At 39.5% G+C, this 24,364-nt stretch overlaps 1 protein-coding gene across 1 annotated transcript in view; it reads right to left on the bottom strand.

Annotated features, from left to right (window-relative positions):
* Positions 1-24,364, bottom strand: part of FUT8 (fucosyltransferase 8) — an 86,466-nt gene that overhangs the window by 38,808 nt on the left and 23,294 nt on the right. Inside the window, exons 2-4 of the mRNA XM_033147816.1 lie at positions 13,165-13,578; positions 6,011-6,126; positions 5,751-5,916 (exon numbers count right to left, since the gene is read on the bottom strand). Of these exons, the coding sequence (XP_033003707.1) occupies positions 5,751-5,916; positions 6,011-6,126; positions 13,165-13,367 (485 nt within the window). The 5' untranslated portion in view covers positions 13,368-13,578. The remainder of the gene's footprint in view (positions 1-5,750; positions 5,917-6,010; positions 6,127-13,164; positions 13,579-24,364) is intronic.

A 24,364-nucleotide genomic window follows, 5' to 3' on the forward strand; every position in this document is an offset into this window, starting at 1 on the left:
CTGGTACCCTGATCCATTGAGAATATCAAGGAGAGGTGTTGGCAAAAGAGAAGGGTTCATGGTGGAAATTATAGGCAGTTAGGTAATCAGCAGGCTAACTTAATATTGTTGAAAAAGACACAAACCATCAGTACATACTAATAAATTTAGTTCTGAGCAATAACAAACTCAAACCACTCCATTTTGGGGGAGAGGTGACAGACCAAAAACTATGAATGTGTATAATTATACCCAGAGTTCACAGCATAGTTAAAAACTACATATATAGCTTGAATGTCACAGAAGAAATCACACCCTGACTAGTATCCATACATTTGTTTCAAGAACAACCAAAAAAACATTGCAGATGCATACAATCTGTATGACAAATGAACAGTTAGAATGGCTGCTCCACAGTTATGAAAGTTCCTTCTCAGCAGGCTTACAAATTCTGAACACATTTTAGAAGTGCTGAAAGTTCTTACTATTGGGGCTAAGATGGGACTGGGAACCTTTGGCCCTCCAGATGTTGAAGTACAACTCCATTCTGCCCTAGCAAGCAAGGCCAATTGTTAGGGAGTATAGGAAGTGTAGTTCAGCAACACCTAAAAGGCCACATGTTCCTCACACCTGTGCTAGACCTTAGCCAACCAGTAATGCCTGATGTGAACTTCACCTGAGCTAAGCCCAGGACAAACACTCTCAATGGGTTATGGCATGATTCAACTAGGCTTGCATGATAACTCAGCAGGGCAGCTGCCTGGGATTCAATAGATATCTGTGAATTATCAACAGACTAATACAGTGGATGCTCGGGTTGCAAACGCAATCCGTGCGGGAGGCGTGTTTGCAACCCACAGCATCCATAACCCACAGCACCGTGTCTGCGCATGCGCAGGTTGTGATTCAAGCACCGAAACCCGTTCCGGTACTTCCAGGTTCGGTGCGGTGCGCAACCTGAAGCGGCTGTAACCTGAGGTATGACTGTATTGCCAAATTCCAGAATGCAAAGAATACATCCTGAAGGAAAATGGCAGAGGAAGGAAAAACAGAATCAAAGCTTAAAGTGACACACAAAGGTCCTATGGGGATGGCAGCAACAATGCTCTCTAAAATTTCCTGGCCAACAATATCCAGAATTACTCAAGAGGACTCCCACAAATCTTTGCCATATCCTGCAACTGCATTCCCAACATCTCATAGTATATTGTATCAAATCCAAAATAAGAACAGGGCACAATGTTCCCTATCACTCTTTAAGTGGAGGATCAATAATTGCCCAATAAATACAGTTCTAAGGTAAAATCAGCATGTCAAAGGCTCAATAAACCATAAGACCCTGAGTGCAACTGAATAGGCATCCATGGAGTTACATAATCTGCTCAAGCAGCTGCATAATCTTCATTATTGGGTAGTGCTACCTTTAAAACAAGTATTTTTAAAATCACATTAGGTAAACAAATTAGATGCAATTGGTCTGTTCAATTATTAGAAAATCTCTGGTTATTTTAGGACTAAATAGTACCTGCACCCCCAAAATTTGTCTGCTATAATCTTAATGCATGATCCATCTCAGGTTCATCAAGCCTTTTGCATGCAAAGAGAATGGCACTGGGCTTAGGGCTCTGGTTGCCTTAGTAAATGCAGACCTCAGGAGATGGAACGTTCAATGGTAGCACACATACTTTGTATTCAAAAGGTCTCATATTCAATGCCTGGCACCACCAATTAAAAGAATCAGATAGTAAGTCAGGCATCCCCAAACTCGGCCCTCCAGATGTTTTGGGACTACAATTCCCATCATCCCTGACCACTGGTCATGTTAGCTAGGGATGATGGGAGTTGTAGTCCCAAAACATCTGGAGGGCCAAGTTTGGGGGTGCTTGTAGTAAGTGATGGGTAGGAGTGATGGGAATGTACTCTGCCAGAAATACTGGGCAACGACCAGAAGTTAAGATAAAACTGGGATAGATGGACATGGTCTGACATGGTATGAGACAGTTTTCAATGCTCTCAATGTGCCAGGGCATTATTTAGATATGCCCAGGGGGTGTTAAATATGTGTTAGTGTGTAAGTGGAAGTAAGTGGGTATAAATTGCACCTTAGTCTACAAAACTTAGAACAGGTTTGCCATCTAAACATTTGCACTGCAGATAAGCTTTCAGCTGTACTTGCTTTCAATTTATGCTGAATGAAACAAATAAATCTTTAGTAAAAACAGGAATTATTGTGTTTAATATATAACATTAAGGTCATCAACATTGGTAGCAAGTATTTTCACCAACTCAAAAATCCAATCTGCATCTGGAGCCAATCACATACATCTGCAAAACATCATACAAGTATGAGCTTTACAGAAATGACCAGGGTTATAAATAATGATCCACATGCTATTAACTTTAATGCCAGATCTAGATCAGGCAAATTTAATATGTTCTTGTTGTCAAGGTAAGTGTACAGTTACTGAACATTGAGGCAAACAAATTAATCCAGTTAGAACGCAAGACTGGCAAAAAATATATCATTCAGTATTACAGCCGACTTAGATTTGGTTTTATAGCTTATGAGATTTTTGCACCTTGGCAGTTATTCTCATGATGAAATATACACCCAGACAGACCACCTCTTTAGCAGTAAACATATCCAAAGAAATCAATTTAGTATAAGGCAACAAATTATATAGCTTCATTTTGTATAACTTTTAACAGGCCAAAGAGGAAATTCCTTAGTGTAGTCTCATGAGGCCACCAAACTTTTTGTTATGTGGAATTAAGTTCTCAAGTTTGATTGCAAATATCATTTTCTATTATTCTCTCTATGTTCCAAAACAAGTTGTATATATAAAGAGTGCTAAATGAAAATACAGGTGCGCAAGCCACCAATATTAGAGGAAACATACAAAGTTGAGGAACATGTGGTTCCAAAAAAAGTGTATGACCTTCAGAGTCATGGCTGATTAAGACATCTATAATATGCAAGATTCTAAGCAAAACCCATACATTCAAAAAATAAAAGCATCCCTACAGTAACCCCTTCACAACAGCAACAAAACAGGTCTGTTGGACATTGCCTCAGTCGAGGAGCTCACAATGAAAACGTATCTCCCCATTGTCTATGGAGGCACACTGCTTGGAGGGGTGACAATGGTCCTCAATAGACCTTTACTGAACTTTGCAGTAGCCTACAAAATGGTTTGCTAAAACACAATCTTAAAACACCCAATATAGTAAGCCTGTAACTTATGTGGCAGTTACATCCCATGGATCGCACCTAAAGACAAAATCACATATTTGCAAGACTTGCACTGGCAAGGGCAGAAGGTGGAAGAGTATCTATTTTCTCCTCCATTTTGCTTTTAAATTTTTCTACCTCCCATTGCAAAACTATACCAGCTCCAGGGCTGTGAGGTTTTCCTTGCTTGTCAGGGGTATGCTGAGGGAATAAGAGGACTTTAGATCCCAAGGATCCAGTGTCCCCCGTAACAGCCTTCCAATATGCCACTTTTCTTGTCCTACCTGGAAACACCAACAGTGAAGGAGCAATGGCAACAGAGCTTTTCATCACCACACAGGGGTCGGGGGGGGGGGCATCCCTCCCACAGGCTGAGAGAGAAAGTCACAAATGACCAACAATGCCCCAGATGCCCTCTCAAACAGTTTAGAATTGCTCCCTTAATTCAGAGTTTAGCTCTATTTAATCCCATACCTTGGTTCTTAAAATCAGCTAATGGAATGGTTTGGACGCTTCTGATTACAAACATTTGCCCTAGGGCTTACTGGTGAAGGGCGGGTAATAATAAGTAAGGAAGACACTACATGGGGCAATACTTTTAAAAATAGATGCTGAAACAAAGAAGAAACACAATCACAACTTTATGCTCTAGTTTCTCTCTATTTTTTACATTCAGAGTTTCTGCATTCATGGCTGGCAATATGGTGTTTATAGTATGACTTTTGAGGAAAGGGTTTGAGAAAGTTTTGTGTCACACATACAGAAAAACCTGGGTGCTGTCAACAAAAGGTCTGAAACAATCACTTGAATCCTAACAGCAAGCAGTGTCCTGCTTGCAGAGGACACTTAATAATAATAATTAATAATAATATTATTATTTGTACCCCACCCATATGACTGGGTTGCCCTAGCCACTCTGGGCAACTTCCAGCATATATAAAAATGCAATAAAACATTTTTTTAAAAACTTTCCTATACAGGGCTGCCTTCAGGTGTCTCCTAAAGGTTGTATAGTTACTTATCTCATTGATATCTGAGGTGGGCACCGCTATCAAGAAGGCCCTCTGCCTGGTTCTCTGTAACCTCACTTCTCGCAGTGAAGGCCATTGGTGCTGGATCTCAGTGTCTGAGCTGAATGATGGGGGTGGACATGCTCCTTCAGGTATACAGGGCCAAGGCTATATAGGTCTTTAAAGGTCAGCACCAACACTTTGTATTGTGCTCTTCATGGGAGCCAATGTAGGTATTTCAGGACTGATTTTATATGGTCCTGGCGGCTGCTCCCAGTCACCAGTCTTGTTGATTAGCTGTAGTTTCCAAGTCACCATCAAAGGTAGCCCCACACTGAGCACATTGCAGTAGTCCAAGCAAGACATAACTAGGGCATGTACCACTCTGGGAAGACTGAGCAGGCTGGTAGGGTCTCAGCTGGCGTACCAGATGGAGCTGGTACACAGTCACCCTGGACACAGAATTAACCTGCACCTTTATGGACAGCTGTGAATCCAAGATGACTCCCCAGGCTATGCACCTAGTCCTTCAGGGGCACAGTTACTTCATTCAGGACCCGGTATTCCCCCACACCAGCCCACTCTCAGAAACAGTACTTCTGTTTTGTGAGTATTCAACCTCAGTTAGCTGCCATCCATCCTCCAACTGCCTCCAGACAATCACACAGGACACTTGCCTTCTCCTTCCCACTGAAGCTCCCTGTACCTCCCAAAAATCTGATTTCATCGTTCAAGGACCCATCTACATCCCTGGGGTATAATTCACAGCTAGTACCCTTGAGCCAACCTGCTTCTACGATGAAACCAACTGAGTGTCTACAGTCAATTTCCATGTTGCCTGTGAAGGACAATGTTAGCCACTATGGCTGGGCGATATGTGATTTTCAACATCGTGATATATCACCAGCTAAACATTGCAATATAGTGATATATCATGATGTCTAAAACATGAAGGGTGGACATTAAGATTGCCCGTGGAGGGAGAGAAGAACAGCCATGGAAATCCGCAGGTCCAGGGTAGAGATGGGGCAAATGAGAGAAGGAGCAGGCAGCCTTGGAGATCTTGGGGGTGGTGCGGTGGAGATGGGCTTGTGGGCAAAGGAGCAGGCAGCCTTGGAGATCTCACGGATAGGGGTGCAGATGGGCATACCGTCAAAGGAGTAGGGGCAGCCAAGGTGAAAAAGCAGCTGGTCAACTAAGCAAGGAAAGTGGGGCACAAGGAGGTAAAGAAGGTGCCGGGCAGTTAAGTGCCTGACAGCTGCCTGAGGTGAATCATGCAAAGCAGCCAGAACAGAGAGAGAGGGTACATCACAGTTATTGCAAGGCGCAAAGGCCATCAGCAGGAATGAAGAGAAAAAAGGGAGCCAAAAGGGAAGACAGACAGCCAACCAGAGGGAACCAGCTCCAAGGGAGACCAGTCGGTCTGGCACCTCCTGCTCTCTTCAGATTCCTGAGATTTATGGATGAAGGTGGTATACAAATTAAAAATAACAGCACAGCAAATACTCAGCAATAGGTGTTATTAGTACCTTTCATGATTACCCAAGTCAGATACAAGTTCATCAATATGCCTTTGGAGTTCACTTCCTTCTAATATTTTAAGTTTCTTCAATTCGCTCTGGAGAAAAAACCAAAGCTCCTTGGCTCCATTTTCAATCCGCCTCCTCAATATTTCATGATCTTTTCCTAAGCCCACTAAAAAAAAAGGAAAAGGTGTAAAATTATCAACGTTAGTTTTCCTCTAGACAGAAAATGCATCTGTAGAAGAACAAAATTGTCATATACAAACCATCTCCTGTTTGTTGCTTATAATTTTCTATCTGTTCTTTGGCCTTTATTAGCTGTTCTTCTAAAGCATGAACTCTTCCTGCAGCAGGGCCCTGATCAATAGGACCTTCTGGTATCCTATAGCAAAATTGAAAGAATGCATCAAATAAGTTTGATTAGTATTACATGCTTTTTGAAAGGATATCCTTGATAATGGACTAGAAAAAATGTGTAGTTTTGTGTTGTGAGTGGCTTTGTCTTTTGTTATAAACTTAAACAAAAATATAAAAAACTATGTTATACTCAGAATAAACCCACTGAAATTAATGGGTCTAACTTAGTCATGTTTATTAATTTCAGTCAGTCTACTCTGAGTGAAACTTAGTTGAGTAACAATCTCTGTTTCACCTTAGCTTATGAGAATTTGGCTCATGAAGGAAGAGATGGACTATTCTGCTCTCAATCATAGGTGTAGAGATTATTCTGTTGGGAAAGTTGGCTGTTAAATAAATCATGACACAGTATAGTATGTCATGTGTTGTTGTTCATCTGAGGTTGTATTTACCTAATTTTAAGACCTGCTAAGGAACAGGTGATTGCTATTATGTCTTCATATGTGAAACCACCGAATTCAAAGAGGATGCACTTTCTTTTTCCCAGACAAAATAAAATAAAAAATCCTTCCAGTAGCACCTTAGAGACCAACTAAGTTTGTTATTGGTATGAGCTTTCGTGTGCATGCACACTTCTTTTTCCCATGACTGTAGATCCGTTGCCTGGTATAAATTAACCTTATAGTACCATAGTTAACTGCAGTAACTTGGAATTGCCTGGGTACACCAAGCAAAAGAAGAATATTGGTACAGTCTGCTTTAAAGCGAGATACCCCAGACCTTGTTGTTGTTTTTTTTACAAGTTATTCATTTTTTAAAAAAAGAAATACAATACTGTACTGATGTATAATCTTTCCTCAAAAGTAGAGGTGGACATTGTACATTTCACAAGGTACAATTGTACCTTGTGTTGCATTCGCTGCGGGTTGCAAACGGCATGGGTTACGAATGCGCCGAACCCGGAAGTACTGGAGCGGGTTACTTCCAGGTTCGGCGGTTGTTCGCACATGCAGAGAACAGATCCGGAACGGATTCCGTTCGCATCCAGAGGTACCACAGTACTTCCAAAAGTAGGGGGTCAGCAATCTGGATTTCTCCCATACTTGATTTTCAATTAAAAGATATACTAAGTGACCCTAATGGAAGATTTATCTTCCTCAAAGGTCTGTTAACTAACTCTTGGTTGACATTATGCTTTATTTATGTGCCTAATACCCAACAAGAACAATTTCTGGATGAAACATATTACATTACTGCACTCATTTACACAAGGTGAGGTGGTGGTAGTTGGTGACTTAAATCTTGTACTCAATGATTATTTTGATAAAAGCAGAACATCTCACCTGTAACAAAACACATGTAAACAGTCTTTTTTAAAAAAATATCCTACATATTACATAAACATAATTCCTTTGATGCTTTGCACATAGCCAATCCAGAACTAAGAAACTATACACATATGTCAGCAAGATACAAAAATTATGCCAGATTGGATTATTTATTAATCACAGAAGGCCTTGTCTCTCAGGTTCATAACTCAAGAGATTGGTCTTCTTAATATCTCGGACCATACCCCTGTTATCACCAGAATTCAATGGGGAGTGCACAGACATAAAACTTTCTGTCATAAATTAGACCCCTGGATATTATTATTATTATTATTATTATTATTATTATTATTATTATTATTATTATTTACTAGAGAGAAGCAGAGATTATCAACCAGTGTGCCGTGGCACCCTGGGGTGCCTTGAATAATTGTCAAGGCTGCTGCAAGCAAAACTGGCCTCCATCCCTCTTTCCTTCCTTCCTTCCCTCCTCTGATGCCCTCCCAAAGGCTTGCATGGTTGTTTGTTGCAGCAGCTCTGGCTACAAACTCCCCAGGTGAATGGTGCCTCTGGGGCTGAACAGGAGGTGCTGGTTGCCAGGATGCAGCCTCAGAGTAAGCATGCAGGTTGTGAGGGAGCCTAGTCAGCCAGTCCATCAGCCCTTGCTGTTCAGAATGGATGGACAAGTGAGAGGCCGAGCGGGCAGGCAGGCAGGTGCCACACTGGCCTTTCTTGTGCTTGCTGTGTGCAATGCCACCCTGGGAGCTAAGTGACCAATGCTGAAAGGGAGCTTTTCTGCCATGCAGGCCTGACAGCACCCACTGCTGCCACACGTTCACCCTTGGCCATTCTCCATTGGGCCACTAAGGCTGGGGGTATGCTGTTCCCAGGCCCCTGTGGAGCAGTGTAAGAAGGCACCTCTCTTTGGGGAGGGAGGTGCAGCTGCTGTCCGGAGGAGAGAAGAAAGGAAACACTTCACAAGGGAGGGGTGTTTGAAAGGGGTTGAGGGGTTGCTGGCTCTGCAGGCAAGGAGTGACATAGAATCATAGAGTTGGAATAGACCACAAGGGCTATTGGCAGTCTAACCCCCTGCCAAGCAGGAAACACCATCAAAGCATTCCTATAGAATCATAGAGTTGGAAGAGACCACAAGGGCCATCCAGTCCATCTGTGGACTCAAAAAAGGTTGAAAACATCTGCCTTAAAGAGATTCCTGAATTTTTAAAGTTTAATGGTATAGGAGAATGGACAACTTCCATGGTTTGGGACATATTTAAAGCTGGGATCTGTGGCATACTTGTTAAGTGAAAAAAAACAGAATTTTAAAACATAAACAAAAGGCAATTATCAATATAATTCAGAAAATACAAGGTATTATAACTAGACATAACCACACACAAACCGAAGAGTGTACAGAAAACTTTTTTAAAAAAGAGCAGAACCTAGATCTCTAGAAATCCCACAGGTACTTATTCACTTCAGAAGATAAAGCAATATTATTATGAATTCAGCAACAAAAATTCTGCCCTCCTAGTGAAACAAGTACATATAGCAAGTAAAATTATTTAAAATGCAAAAGGTGAAAAAACCTATAGACCAAAATAAATTTTGGAGGAATTTTAAATATATATATACAAAACTCTATGACACTGAACCATTGGACTCCCAAATCTTCACAAAACTCCTAGGAAAAAAATATAATTCCAAGATTTAACCAGACTCAGCAGGAATCATTAGATCAATCTTTTACTCTAGCAGAAATCAAAAATGGGATCAAAAATATGAAGCTCCACAATGCTTCTGGTACCAGCAGATTCATTAGCCTTCTCTTCTGAAATTGTTTATTGACATACAAAATAGAGGCCAAATTCCTTAAACTATTTCATTGATTAATGTGGGTGCTTAATTATTTACAGGCATATTGGCCAGTAGGCTTTCAAATATTTTACCCAACTATGTCTACCATGATCAAGTTGGATTCATAAGGCAAAGATCCACAGCCTTCCCTATTATAGAAGGGTTCTCAATACAATTTTTGGAGTCAATCACATCCAGAACCTACTGTTCTCCTGATGCTGAACACAGTCAAAGCATTTGAATGTATAAACAGGCAATATCTCTACGTTCCTTTGGTATTAGTGCGTCTTGGGTTGATATGCTTGATGCTCAGGAAAACCAGCTCATAGTATTGTTTAAAGATAAACTGAAGGAGGGGAAGAATACTGCTCTGAACTCCTTGGAGAAAGGACAGGATAAAATGCAATAAAATGAAGCCACAAGTGTCAGGGTAGAGTTAGAAAAAGAGACCAGCCTTGACAACAAGCATTAAAATCAAGAGAATACTTATTTTATTTAAAAGCATGGTCTTTTCGATCATATTGTAAAAATATCTAAACGAAACACTAGATATAACATATAATGGGCACAATGCAGAAAGCTAAATGGCAGAGGAAAAAATACTGCTTGTGCATGCTAGTCATGTAAAAGCTATATGCCAAATTAGTGGCATGAAACATTTGCATGCAGAACTTTCTCTATAATTATCCTGATTTTCTAAAATCTTGTACAGATTATATGTGTTATGCAGAACGCTACTCTTGAATTAAAGAGTGTTTCTTCATGTGGAAAAGTATCACTGGGTAGTGGCCAGTACAGAAATGTTAAAGTAATTTGTGTCTTTTGTAAGCACTTGAAGAAAAACTTTATTCCCTCTGCATAGAGATACAAGATTTCCAGAAATTTTAAAGCCATGAAAATACAGTAGTAACCCGGGTTACGTACGCGATCCATTCCGGGTACGCAACGTGGGCGGGTGTATCACGAACGCACAAGGAAAAAAACAAATAAAACCCGGAAGAAGCGTGATTTGGGCGCTTCTGCGCATGCACGAAGTGCGCAGAATGCTTCTGTGCATCCAGGGGTCGCACGCGCTCTGGAAACACTTCCGGGTTGCGAGCGTTCACAACTCGAACGTCCGCAACATGGGGGGTGCGTAACCTGGGGTACCACTGTATATCATTTTTCACTTTTTATGGGGGGGGGGAAACATTTTAGATTTGAATTTCTTATCAAAGCTAAACTAACATTATTGCTTTAGATTCATAAAAGCATCATTTATAACCATATAAAACTAATATTTTACATATTTATAAAATGTACAGAGCTACTTCCTTTTAAGCAGTTCCAAATTAAATCAAATGTTGCCCTAACCCCAAGCAATGAACACCTAGTTTGGCACTCTCATGAAGATAGCAGTACCCTCTGCAGAAATGAATCTTAGATCTGAGTGGTGCATTATGTCTATATACAGAGGAACCGTCATTCTCTAATGCTATATGGCATTGTCTTACATAAAGTATTTGCACCACATATGGAGTGAAGAATAGCTTTCCTTTTTAAAAAAAAAACAACCCACTAATTACAAAACATTTTTCAAATTTCCTTCAGTGATGCTCCAAATTAAAAGCATTATTGGGGGGAAACAGAAACTACAAACACACACACACACACACACACACACACTACATCTCTATTCCTGTCCCCCATCACATGTAAGATATTAAGGCTGAGATACATGTTACATACAGCTCTATGGCTTTTCCGTTATCAGTGGAGGCAGCTGCAGACAAACAGGGAAGGACTTTGAACAGACTAATGGATGGAAAAGATGGCATGGAGTAGCCCCTCCTCCCCTCCCCATTCCTCTGCTCATTTAAGACACCTGCAGCTATTTTCCCCAAGACACTGCCCTTGGGGACAAGAACCATGAACTACAAATCTAGTCCTGCTCTTACTCAGACTCATAGTACTGTAGTTATAAACCATCAGGGCTGACGGGGTGTGTGGCAATATATTTTAAGCAGTGCTATCCCCAAAACCACCTCTTCTGTTGGGAAATTCATGTTTTAAACCCTGCTTTGGGCAGTGAGGTATGTCATATGTGACATCAAGTAACAAAAAATTGTCTCATGGAAACTGAATACTGAATATTGCCAGCTGAGTTTGTGGCTGAACTGAACAGTAGTAAGTGGCAGTGCCTGGATAGCTACCGGTAAATGCAAGAGTTGAGTAGTTTTGACCAACGAGGTGCTCTAATCTCTAAGATGCCTGTGTGAGGGGCAGAGTACCCAGAAGCAGCAGGAAAGCAGCATATAGTAGAATCATAGCCACTTGGAGACTACTGCTGCAACTCCTAGTCATTTCATTTTAAAGGTGATCCAATCCAACTCCTGCATAGCAGGGTCCTGAGGACAGCTGTGCTGCTTTAAAAAAATGCAGTCCCCTCTCCCCAACACTTTTTTTTTAAATCTAAAGCAAGCCACCACTCACTGAAAATTCTAGGGAAAATTTTCTCCTTTCCACAGATACACTCTGAAACTCAGTCCACAGCTGGGTTCAGCTGAAGATGAGCCCTACCCTCAAAACTGAGCTAAAAATATAATATTTAACTAGAAAGTGAGAGAAGTATCAGACTGTTCAGTCTTCTTTTGCAACACAATTCAGCCCCCAGCAGAATACTATCATCTGTGTGCAACCTTCAACTGACAGGAATCATCCTCATTTGAGAAAAGCAATAATGCAACACTTTCATGCCGCAGGGTTGTTTTTCTTGCCAGGACACTAAATGTCTTTGGGGACCCTCAGAAAACCTACCATTCCCTTTTTACTTATAAAACCCAAGTGTCTACACATTTACAAATCCTTACAATAGATCCCATTTCTATGGATATCCATTTTGGAGTGGACATTTGAAGTTCTTCACAACCTGCTGAGTATTTTACAAAACATGAAAAAATCATTGTTTATTGCATGTTGGGCTACCTCACTATATATATTTCAATTCCATTTATTAACATGTTCAGATTCTTTTACAGGTCCTGATGGACCAAGTAGGCAGAGTAAAAAAGTTATTTATTACTACTACCCTTTCTGTTCCATACGTTAGCCAGGTATATGACCATGAGACAATGACTATCAAACATGGCATTTCCCACTTCTAAAGAGCTCAACATTTGTATCTAGCAGGTATGGGGAATAAAACCAGGTGTCTCTTATATCCCAGTCTCTTACCCTCCTGTACTGGCTTAAGGAAAGGGCCTTGGTACTGAAAAATCAGTTTCGCTCAGGATGATTCAGACGCTAAACTGGGGTGGGGGCAAAAACCTGTACTGAGTCTCCAAGCCATGGAAACTTGAAGATAATCTAACAGAACTATTTCTTCAAGTGAAAGGAAGGTAAGCAAGTATGCTGGGGAAAACAGACTGTCTATCATAAATTGTTGATTAGAGGGAGATAAAGCCCCAAGGAGGCCTATGCAGAGCTTATCTGAGGCCCAGGGCAGGAGTCTTGTTAGAATGAAGTTATAAACTCAAGCAAAAAAGCAGCCAGTGCCTGGCAGGCTTAGCCCTCCAAGGCCCAGGACAAGTGCCCCTCCTCTCCACGGGCCTGGCCCTAAATACTGGTGAAAGTTAGAATTATGGATTACAGTTTTTACCTGAGATTACTGGATCTTAAAAGGAACATTAAATTTGCACTATCCCCCAAACTTTCACCATCAGCTTCCACAAATATAGTACAAATAGCCAACTACTATACCACCACACATAGCACCCATATGTCTCCTTCAAACTCAGAAAAGACACATGCCAGGAAAAAAAAGTATTTTGTCCTTTACATTAACACAGATAATATGCAATTTCAGTATACCCGCACTGAGAAAGTTTTTATCAACTTACCTGAGAGACTCTGCCATTCGTCGTAAGTCTTCATTTTGCTGTTTTAACCTTTCAAGTTTTGCTAATATCTTTGATAGTTCACGACTAGAATGGTCTGGGTGTTCATTGTCTCGTACTAAGTGTCCACCTATGTAAAACAGCAAGGTCCCCCAAGCAAAAAGGATGAGCATAATCCAACGCCAGGAGCCAGTCCATGGCCGCATTTTCAGAAGTTCTATCCACTACCAAATAGTTTTTGTTCACAAAGCAAACATTGTAACTCCTCAATCAGTACAAAGATTCCAAGGTTTCTGTGTCTTTGATTCACCACATTGTGCTTCTCACAGCATTTCTCCAACAGTAAAACTTTAAAACAATTATCACTGAAGATGCGCAATCCAAGTTCTAATGTCACAGATGTTTTGGTTTTATAGTCTGTGGGGAAAGAAACAAAATGAAGTTACATTTTGTGATTTAAAGCTAGTAACATATATTGATGTAAAGCTTAAATGAGTTGGTGTTGAATTTCAAGTCAGTTAATAGCATTATAGCATTTCAGCAACTTGCAAAGGAATAACAAGTGTCTCAGCAACTGCGCGTATAGAAATGACAAAAAAAACCTAAAAAGTGGCACATTTGTTTACACAGTGCTGTTTTGAACTTTAGAAAACTGCAACTAAATCATAAGAGACCTTATGCAGCAGATTTGGATTTATTCTTTCTTGCAAGACAATAAACTTGTAAGTGGAATGGATACTACTTATAACACATAATGTATTTTCTTCTCTTTGAGCAAACTTACGAGCAACTTCAGAAGTTTTAGTTCTCTTATACTGGTCTTGATGCCTTGCTTCTGCCATGCTGCTAACAAAAGAAGCCACGCCTTGGCTTTTTGAGGCATTTGAACTGAGGCTAGTGGCTTGCTTCACTCCAAATCATTCATAAACAGAAGCCACAGCTTGTCCTCATTCACATTAAACCATAGTTTATTTTAACAATAAACCAAGTCAATATCATCATCTTATTGCAGAAGAGCCCTTGTAAAAATCAGGGTAGAGCACAAGATAAAGGTGACATCAAATCCAAAGATTTTCTTCCACTTCCACAAGAGCTGTGATTCACAAAGGCGTAATGTCAGATCCACGTAGCGGTTGCTCACGAGTAATGACAAAGTCAGTCTTGTCTACAAACTAATTTATTGTGCCAAGCTATGTAGAAGTGGAGCTATGTAGAAGTGGAGCCTAGTCGCTTGAAGAATCCGGAAGTGCCTTTTTCCGGCTGTGACCCCAACATAGGAATTGCGGCGTCCTGAGATGCCGCTTCCCGGTGTTCCCACCCCTCTGTGCAGCTCAGGCGATGGAAGTGGCATCTCCCCATCAGATCTGCTTTGCCAAGTTTGATTTTGCGAACGGAGGCGGCGGGGAGGAACGAGCAGCATCTCCTCTGCTGCCCCCCGCCTCTCGCTTGACAGGGAGCCTTTGCTCCATAAGACGCACCAACATTTCCCCTTACTTTTCAGGTGGGAAAAAGTGTGTCTTGTGCAGCGAAAAATACGGTACCCACCCCCCTGCAAAAAACAAAACCAAGGATAATCAATTAACAGGGCCTGAAAAAGAAGGACCCTCTAGACGCAGTATCATGCAACTTTGAACCAGTATGCACAATCATTTGCAGGAGTTCTCTGTTAAAAGCCCTGCATTCAAAGGCCTAGCGCTGTGGCATTACAGCAGTAGTCTGTGTTCTAATTCTGATTAACTATCCTTCATTGTTTTTCTGCAGCACTATCCATATATAATTCACATGCAGGACAATAATGGCCTCTATGTTCCATTACATCCTCTGTTGAGAGGCCACTGCATCAGCCAGAATCTTAAAATAGACAATCTGCACTATGTACTTCGCAGCCTCACTCTAGTCATACACCCATACACAATGTTTGATGAGTCTAGATGTGTTAAGAATGTAGTAACTTCCAACTTATTTGTCTACCTTATATTTCACCTTCTGTAGTTTAACTCCCAATATTTTGTGGCATTGTGTGCGTTTTCACTAGCCCCTTACACAGACAATCATGGAATGGCAGCAGCTATTTTTCCTTCTACAGTGGTACCTCGACTTATGAATTACTAGACATACGAATTTTTCGACTTACGAATGGACATCCGTTGGCGATTTTAGATGGGGTTTTCTCGACTTACGAATTTTTCCGAATTTTTCATTTCCAATGCATTCGACCTATGAATGTGCATTCGGAACAGATTAAATTCATAAGTCGAGGTACCACTGTACTTACCATTTTTGGAATGTAAGTCTAAATAAATAAAGGAAGATGGTTAATACTTAGCAAGACGTACTTAGGTCACTAAACTGGCTATAATCCCAGAAAACAGATGTAAGCAACAGATCACACTAAAAAGGAGAAAGCCATTTTTTCTTGATACAATAAAATGTTAATCGACTAAAAACACAGCATTTCAGAATTACAGTTAATCTTTCTTTAGTTCTGAAAGCCCACCACTACTGTTATTATCTCACATTTTTATGCTATCAACTGCCTTGAAATCTACAGATGAAGGACAGATACAAATTTAATTTGATAAATAATAATTATAATAATTAACAACATTAATAATAAGTTTAAAAGTACAGTAAATGAAAGCATTATACTTGTTTTCAGTAACAACTTTGCAAAATTTTAAAAAAGATGTAGCCAGAACTAATCCATGTGTCAAGCAACTACAGCCAAAACATTTGCTGCCTCCAAAGTGGCCATCACAGTGCAATTTTTTATGACTTGGGGCTCAGAACACACACCAAGTAAGTCAAAACTCCTGTGTTTTTTATTTTGAGATCTATTTTCTTACTAAAAGCACAAGTTCTTATTAGGACATAAATATATAGTTGCTTTGGAAAACAGTTGGTGAATGTTCTCTTAGAATTCAAAATTCTATGATAAAAAATTAATATTGTATCCATGATATCCTATTGCAAAATTATTTGTTGCTTTAAAATTGAAGCAAAGCATAAAACTTTCCACTTCCAATTTGTAGTAATTTAAACAAGGAAAAATCTAGAACATAAAATGTATTCATTCCAGCAGTAAGCATTAAGTATCGTGTTACAATTTTATAATTAAAATTTTTAATTTTATAATTAAAAAGATATTACACACACTTGTATAAAATCATAAAAATAGTTGACAGAAAACCCTTACAATAGTGATGACATACTGGACAAAGCAACAATAGCTACTACCTATATCAGTATGTCAAACCAACCTACAATGTCAGATTCAGTTTGCAGTTTTCCTGCTTGGCCACTTGGGGACACTGTGATACCACACATTCAGCTGGGTGCCTCCCCCATCACCACCCATCCTAGCATAAGATGCAGCAACTGAATGATGTCACGTACTTATTTATTCAAAGCTTTCATGCCAGTGTTTTACTTCATCATCCAGCCAAAGCCTGTAACCAGACTCCCTACTCCCTACAAGGCAATTCATTAATTTCTGTAGTTACTATTCCTGAGATGGCAACCTACCCACCCTTTTACTTCTTAGGCACAATACAAGCTAAATAATTTGGGCTCTTAGGAGACCAACTCTTCATACATATCAGCATTATCTCTACAGGCAACCAAGCAAAGCCCTAACATGCTCCTTCAAGGCAGAATTAACAGAGTGGTGTTATCTGCCTCTATACCTTTGTTTTGTAATCCCTTCCACAGAGGTCCGCCCAGACACAAATGGAATATTTTATAAAGTTCTCACGTGTCTCACAACCTGCTCTGAGCTCCTTGGAGGGGGGAGAAAAGTTCTTGTTAATAAATGCAAGGAGGAGTAAAAGCTAATACAGATCAAGCAGTGTGGATTTTCTTGGATTATGCCACTTGGACTAGTCTGAATGTCTGAATGCTTATAGGAGGCAAGGGGGAGAGAAACTACTCCCTGCATGCATATACAACTAAGAAAGCTAGCCTATAACCCTTATCTCAAACTTGCGGGCTTTCTATATGCAAAAAATACTTTCCTCAGAGAGCATGTATACATATGGCTTTATTATTTATTTATTTATTTAATTTAATTTATATATTTCCATTGTATCCCATGGGCTCAGAGGGGTTATGTCAATTTTTCTAATTGCTAACCCCTCTCCACAGCGGCTCACAATCAAGGATTCTCTTTGTCTATGTTCATCTATATAACTGTTAAGAAAGCAATTGATTGCAATATCCAAGGTACTGACAGAAATACTCAAAAATGATCCACTTCATTTGCTTTCATATTATTGTTATTGTTTTTGTTAGTTATTTATTACATTTATATACCACCGTATACCCACAGGTCTCATCTATAATCCTGCGTGCTCCTACTACAGGTGGCGGGGGCAAGAAGAATATGAAAATGCAGCATTTTAACCATTCACTTAAAACTTACAGGTGAAACTCGAAAAATTATAATATTGTGGAAAGGTTCGTTTCTTTCAGTAATTCAACTTAAAAGATGAAACTAATTTATGAGATAGACTCATGACATGCAAAGCGAGATATGTCACGCCTTTATTTGTTATAATTGTGATGATTATGACGTACAGCTGATGAGAACCCCAAATTAACAATTTCAACTTTGGGGTTTTCATCAGCTGTGCGCCATAATCATCACAATTATAACAAGCAAAGGCTTGACATATCTCACTTTGCATCTCATGAGTCTATCTCATATATTAAACTCCAGTAGCTAATGAAAACAATTGCTTACATAAATGGACTGTTCCACGATATTCTAATTTTTCAAGTTTCACCTGTATGTCCATGAAGTTTACTTAATAGCCAGCACCGAACAATTCAAGCCATGCAAAGAACAGAACAATGGCCTGCTAAAGTTTTCTTGTTCTCTCTGAACTAGGCAAACTTTCCAGAGCAACATTTAGTACTGTTGAAATCCAAGACATGGATTCAAGACGCCATGAAAGTAATTACAAAAAAGCCCAAGAAAACCATTTTATCATATTTCCACTACTGAGAAGGCCTTCTGCCTGGTTCCCTATAACCTCACTTCTCACAATGAGGGAACTGCCAGAAGACCCTCGTGATAGACCTCAGTGTCTGGGCTAAAAGATGTGGGTGGAGGTGCTCCTTCAGGTATACAGGGCAGGAGATAGAAATAACAAGAAAAAGGGTACAGCCAAGCATAGCCTAGTACAAATAATATTTACTCTGCAAAAATTTTAGATGACCAGGTGAGCAATATTCTAAACTTCATAAATATAGAAAGTCTTGTCAATCATTACTCATTAGGTTTTTTGTTTTTGTTTTAAAACTTTATTTAGATTTAGATTTAACAATTTCACAACAAATTTAAAAACATTTCGCAGAAACAAATACAAAGGAATAACCACAACCACAAAAGGTTAAAAAAAACCACAAAAAAAGAAAAAAAGGGTAGGACTAAGTGTATACTCGCATAACTTCTTCCAATGCAAAGGAGATACAAACAAAAGAAACAAAAAGCAATAATTAATTCTAGTTACCTATTATTCAACTTATTTATCTTTCCTATATTCCTCCTTTCATTGCTACAGTTCCATACAAATAGTCTATACAGTGACTTCCACCTTCCAGACAGTACTCCACTTCAAACTCATCCTTCCGTCTGTTTTATATCATTTTCCTGTCCTTTATCTTTCTTAATTTTAATTCAATATAAATCCTCTTACTTTCTTTCCCGTCTTCACAAATTTCTTTCACTCTAAACTTAACCAGATTATCAATTTTGGACCTTGTTTTTTAAAATATTCATTCAGACATTCCCACAGTGGTTAAGAGTGGTAGACTCATAATCTGGGGAACCGGGTTCGCGTCTCCACTCCTCCACATGCAGCTGCTGGGTGACCTTGGGCTAGTCACACTTCTCTGAAGTCTCTCAGCCCCACTCACCTCACAGAGTGTTTGTTGTGGGGGAGGAAGGGAAAGGAGAATGTTAGCCGCTTTGAGACTCCTTCAGGTAGTGAAAAGCGGGATATCAATTCCAAACTCCTCTTCTTCTTCTTCTTCTTCTGGATTTACTTCTTATTATATCTGTTAATTTTGCTAATTCTAAATATTCACATACCTTGCAGAGCCATTCTTCTCAGGAGGGTACATGTTTCTCTTTCCAGTATCTTGCCAGCACTATTTTTGCAACGGCCGTGGCGTATAAATAAACTGTGGTTTTATCTTTTGGTATCTCCTCGTTTAAGATCCCTAATAAATATGCCTCTGGGGTCTTACTAATGTTAATCTTAAATATTTTTTTCAATTCTTTGTGCACCATGTTCCAATATTTTACGATTTCTGGGCATACCCACCACATATGATAGAAGGATCCGTCAATCATTAGATTTAATAAGCATTTTGTACAGGTAATAATCACAAGGTTATAATTAATTCTGCTGAAATTAAAACTAAATCAGTGCACTTTAAAATTCTCTCACTTACTTCTTGAAAACAGGAAACTGAAACTATGTGTGGGGCAAGGACCCGGTACTTCTCTTTGATGCAGCTGTGAATTTAACAGCTTAAAAATGTGATAATTTGAGTCAATTCTGTGAACAGCAACAACTAAACCCTTTCCTAGTGGAACCCATATATTGAATCGGCACAAATTTGGTGGAAATTTAATATTTCATGGGTTAAGGGATACATTTTCCAAAAAAACATTACTTAAGCATTTATTTCATGTCCATCTTCTATGCAAATAAGAGTAATCTGCTTTGGACAATTTAAGTTTGCATCAGAAATTTAACTGATGTCCAATAAAATGTCCCAGGGAATGATTTGATTTAACATCTTTATTCTTGTGTCCCGTCATCTAGTTTAGAGAGATTCTTTCAGAGCAATTCACTAACACTTTTTGTTTTAACCACTCAAAATCACTCTGAGATCAGCAAATCTGGCCACCTCATTGCTTACCCCTTACTCTAGACCATTTATGCTAGTTAAAAAGAATTGGCTCTAATACAAGCCCTAGGAAAATCCCACATGTTACGCAGTGTTCAAAATTCCCCATACGCCAAGCACATTCTGCTATTGGTGTGGGTCCAATTGCGACTATACGGTTTCTGGGCGCCAGATTGGCGACTGACATCTCCATCAAGCCAGCTGACTCGCATGCAATGCTCCATCATCACATCATGGAAAGTAAGCACATATAGTTGACTGTGCTGCAGCCTTTCCACATGCCACCCAAATGGAACTCATAAAGCACAGTTTAAAAACCTCTGTCTTAGTCCATAGTTAATACCATTTCTACTTTGTATACTTCTCCTTCTTGCATATTGGGACAAATGAACTGTTGTTAGAGCAAGATACAGTCAAGTAATGTAGTTGAGCTAATAGAATCATAGGATTGTAACATTGGAAGGAACCCTGGGGATCATTTAGCCCAAATCCCTGACAAGTGTCTAGACATTCTGTTGTGGTGACCGTAACCTAGGTTTAAGGAGCCATTTGATGCCTGGCTTATATATTTGAGTTTCTGACACTGGTTACATTCCTCCATTAGAAAAACTGTCTGTTTATTCCTCCTTACACCTTCTTGTTTGTTCTTTACCAACTCATAAAAGGAAGTCTCATCTTATTCCATGACTGCTAAGTTTGCTCAGCAACCTTTGTTGAAAAGTTGTAAGAACTTTTTGAAACTCCAGATAAATATACATGTGCTTGTTCACACCCTCAAAAAAAACAAGCTTAGTGAGACAGAATTTAACTTTGCCCTGTTAATTCTTTCCCAGCAAGACTTGTTCTTCTATATACTCATCAATTTTATCTTTTTATAATGTGTCCCACCAAGTTACCAGGAACAGAGGCTCACATAATTGGCTTTTAAAGGGGGGAGGCGATAAAGAATTGTAAAATAGGAAGGGACCACAAGGGTCATGCAGTCCAAACCCCTGCAATGCAATAATCTTTTTGCCCAACATGGGGATCTGGGACCTTTTAAAAAAATGGTGGCATATTAGCTGCAGTTCTCTGGAAAGGAGACCATTCTCAATGGCATGTTATGCATTTTTGTTAGAAGATCAGCAATTTCACATTTGATTTCTTTAAGAATTGTCAGATGGGCACCATCTGGACTTGGTGATTTGTCATTTTCAATTTGTCAATAAAGTCTAGAACTTACTCCCTAGTTTGTTCTTGGCTTACCACTCATAATTTGTTTGGGAGAAGCAAGTCATGAACTCAGATTTAAACATGACAAGTCAGACTCTGGCATGAGGCATTTGCAGCACAGCAGCAGCAGGAATAAAATAGGAGTGCCACAGGAACGTCTGTGTGTACGAAATTGTCTTAAGTTATTGTTTAATGTTGAATGTTCTCCCCAGGTGCCATCTGGTGATATCTCTATCAAGTTTTAGGTACCAGGAAAATAACTTTCTCTTTACCTGGTATTCTGGCCCTTATGAAGGTGGTACTGTGGCCTCTTTTAGTGGGGCTGGACTTTTTGCCCTGCCTTTTGTTTAGCTGTATTTTTAGCCTCTTAATTTGTATTGTTGTATTTTACTTTTGTTCTCAATGGTTTTAAGTTGAGTCACTTTGGATTACTTTTTATGAAAAGTGACTAACTAATAATGATGGTACCATGATTTGCAACTTGGGCCATTATGTGGGCACACTGTGACCAGTTTTCCATCACCCAAGCCGCAGTGCTGGCTCAAAATAGCTCTGAATCAAGTCTACAATATCAGGTATTTAAAAAATGTCCAGGCCAACACTACTGTGTGTGAAATATTCAGCAAACACTTCTAGCTTCAGCATTTTACTGTATAGGATCTAGTATGCATATCCATGGGAAAATGTGATATATGAACATACATATAAGCTCTATTGAATGGCTCTATTAAAAACAGGCTTCAATGTAAGCACAGCATATCAAACCTATAATACAACTTCTTCTTCTTTTGTAGTTCTTGCCCAATATTCAAATAGCATTTGAAAATCCTTTTAATGAAAAGAAATCAAATTCATTTTCTTATGGAAAAATAGAATTTTAATAACCAATGCTATCAGTGGCTATGAGTCATGATAGCATATATATTTTCTTCAATATCAGCATCAGTATAACACTGATTACCAGTTGTTATGGGGATATACTACTTGCTGGGTTAATGTGCTCTTGTGGGCTTCCCAGTGGCAACTGGTTGGCTGCTGTGGTGACTGAATGTTGGACTGGATGGGCCTTTGGGCTGATCTAATAGTGTTTTTCTTGTTTTCTTCTACTTAACCTTTGACAGTTCTGTACAAATCAGTCAACAAGTGAAGGATGGGTAGCAGCTTTCCCAGGGACAATATGTACCAAAACAGAAACTCAGTCAAGTAAAGTGGTAACCACCATTATTTAAAGGAAATCTGTATTGATTCAAAGTCTATGTTGGAGCTCTGAACAAGACTGCCAAGCTTTCTACTCTAATGCACAAAGGACCCTGGAATATAAGAATCTTAATGCAAGGACACCCCCATAGTGGCAGAGTCCAAGAGTGTTGAAGCAACATATGTGAAGCCTGACTGCCACACTGCAGAGTTCAGTCCTTAGAGCAGCTGCTGTCCACAGCTGGAACAATCTCTCTTCTGCTGAATATAAAGACAATGTGCAAATCTAAATTGTAAAGGTTATCTCTGGGAACCAAGTGACTAGCAAATCTAATAAACAATAACAACAATGCATTCCAGCAGTTCAATACCCAAAAGCCTTTTATATACACTATCACCAGTTGGGTAGAGGGGCCTGCTAATATATACTGCCTTAGATTTTCACCAGGCAGCCAGTGCAACTATACTCAATAGAATTTTAAGAATGGCCCTCATTTTACCTACCAAGGAAGACAACAACCCTAGTTAGGTCCTCTCTCTCCAGGTGTTGGTTTTTGTTTTGTTTGTTCTCACAAAAAAGTACTTCCCCCCCCACTTGTATAATTGGATGATTCTGCAAGTATTCAGTTTGAAATTTCACCCTGTTTGTAGTATTGTATTATGTTCAAGATAATGCTTCATATTAGTTTAATCATTTCAGATACAGTCATACCTCATGTTGCGTCCACTTCAGGTTACGTATTTTCGTGTCGCGTCCTGCGGCAACCTGGAAGTACCGGAACGGGTTACTTCCGGGTTTCACTGCTCGCGGATGCGCAGAAGCGCTAAATCGTGCCGCGTGTGTGCACAGACATGGCGCTTCGGAACGAATCCCATCCGTAACACAAGGTTCCACTGTATTTGACACACTTAACTGTTATCAGGAACAGTTACTTTGCTCTCAACATAATGTTCTCTTTTAGAGGGTCAGTTTATAATTCCCTTTGCAAAACAGAGGCAAAATTGATGAAGACACAGGAAACACAAGTGCTTGTAGGCTTTCCCCACTGAGGTAAATAGCAATCTCTGGGAGAGACTTAGAAATTGTTAACTCCACCTCTCACAATATTGCAGCCATAATCTAATAGGGGTGTGGGATGCAACAGCTACTCTTAGCAAAAAATAGAAACATTAAGGGATCCCTTCACGGATCTCTCATCCATTTTGGCCCACATAGAGGCTGTTGCATAAACTCAGTATCACATCCCCACCACCAGCAAGATCATGCACACTTTGTTTTACAAAGCCAAAGTGTGTACAGCCTTTCAAAGAGCAAATCCCTCCAGGGGAAAGCAAACAATCCAAACCAGCTATATGTTTAGAGCAAAAGCAGGTTGCTTCTTTAATCCAATGCATACATCCTTGTTCACTATCATATAAAGAAGTTGTGACAGAACATAATCCAGAGCAATTTCTACAAACAAAAATTGGCTAATAAATACAACCTATCCCATAAGTTTTATATATTTTTAACTAATCTGTTAAGAGTTTGAGTTTCAGAAGGCAATGCCAACAAAGGATATGTTTACTTGATCAAGTTTATGCTCTACTTAAAACTAGTGTTTAGTAAATTGCTTGGGGGGGGACCCCTGAAAATGGTTCTAATGGATACTATAGTTATTAACTTAGCATTGTTACAGAAAGGCACTTCAGATTTCTTTTAAGAAAATAGCAAACTGCAAAATGAGCTCATGTCAGCAGCCAGAAAGCAGCACAGCACTGCGTGTGCTATTACAGTTCATATAAACTGTGCATATGCTGAATTACACCATCAAGCTTTTTTTAAAAGAAAAAAAAAACCTAGCTGCTGATAAGGCAAAATGAAACAAACAAA

The sequence above is a fragment of the Lacerta agilis genome, chromosome 1 (genome assembly GCF_009819535.1).
Source record: "Lacerta agilis isolate rLacAgi1 chromosome 1, rLacAgi1.pri, whole genome shotgun sequence".
NCBI lineage: Eukaryota > Metazoa > Chordata > Lepidosauria > Squamata > Lacertidae > Lacerta > Lacerta agilis.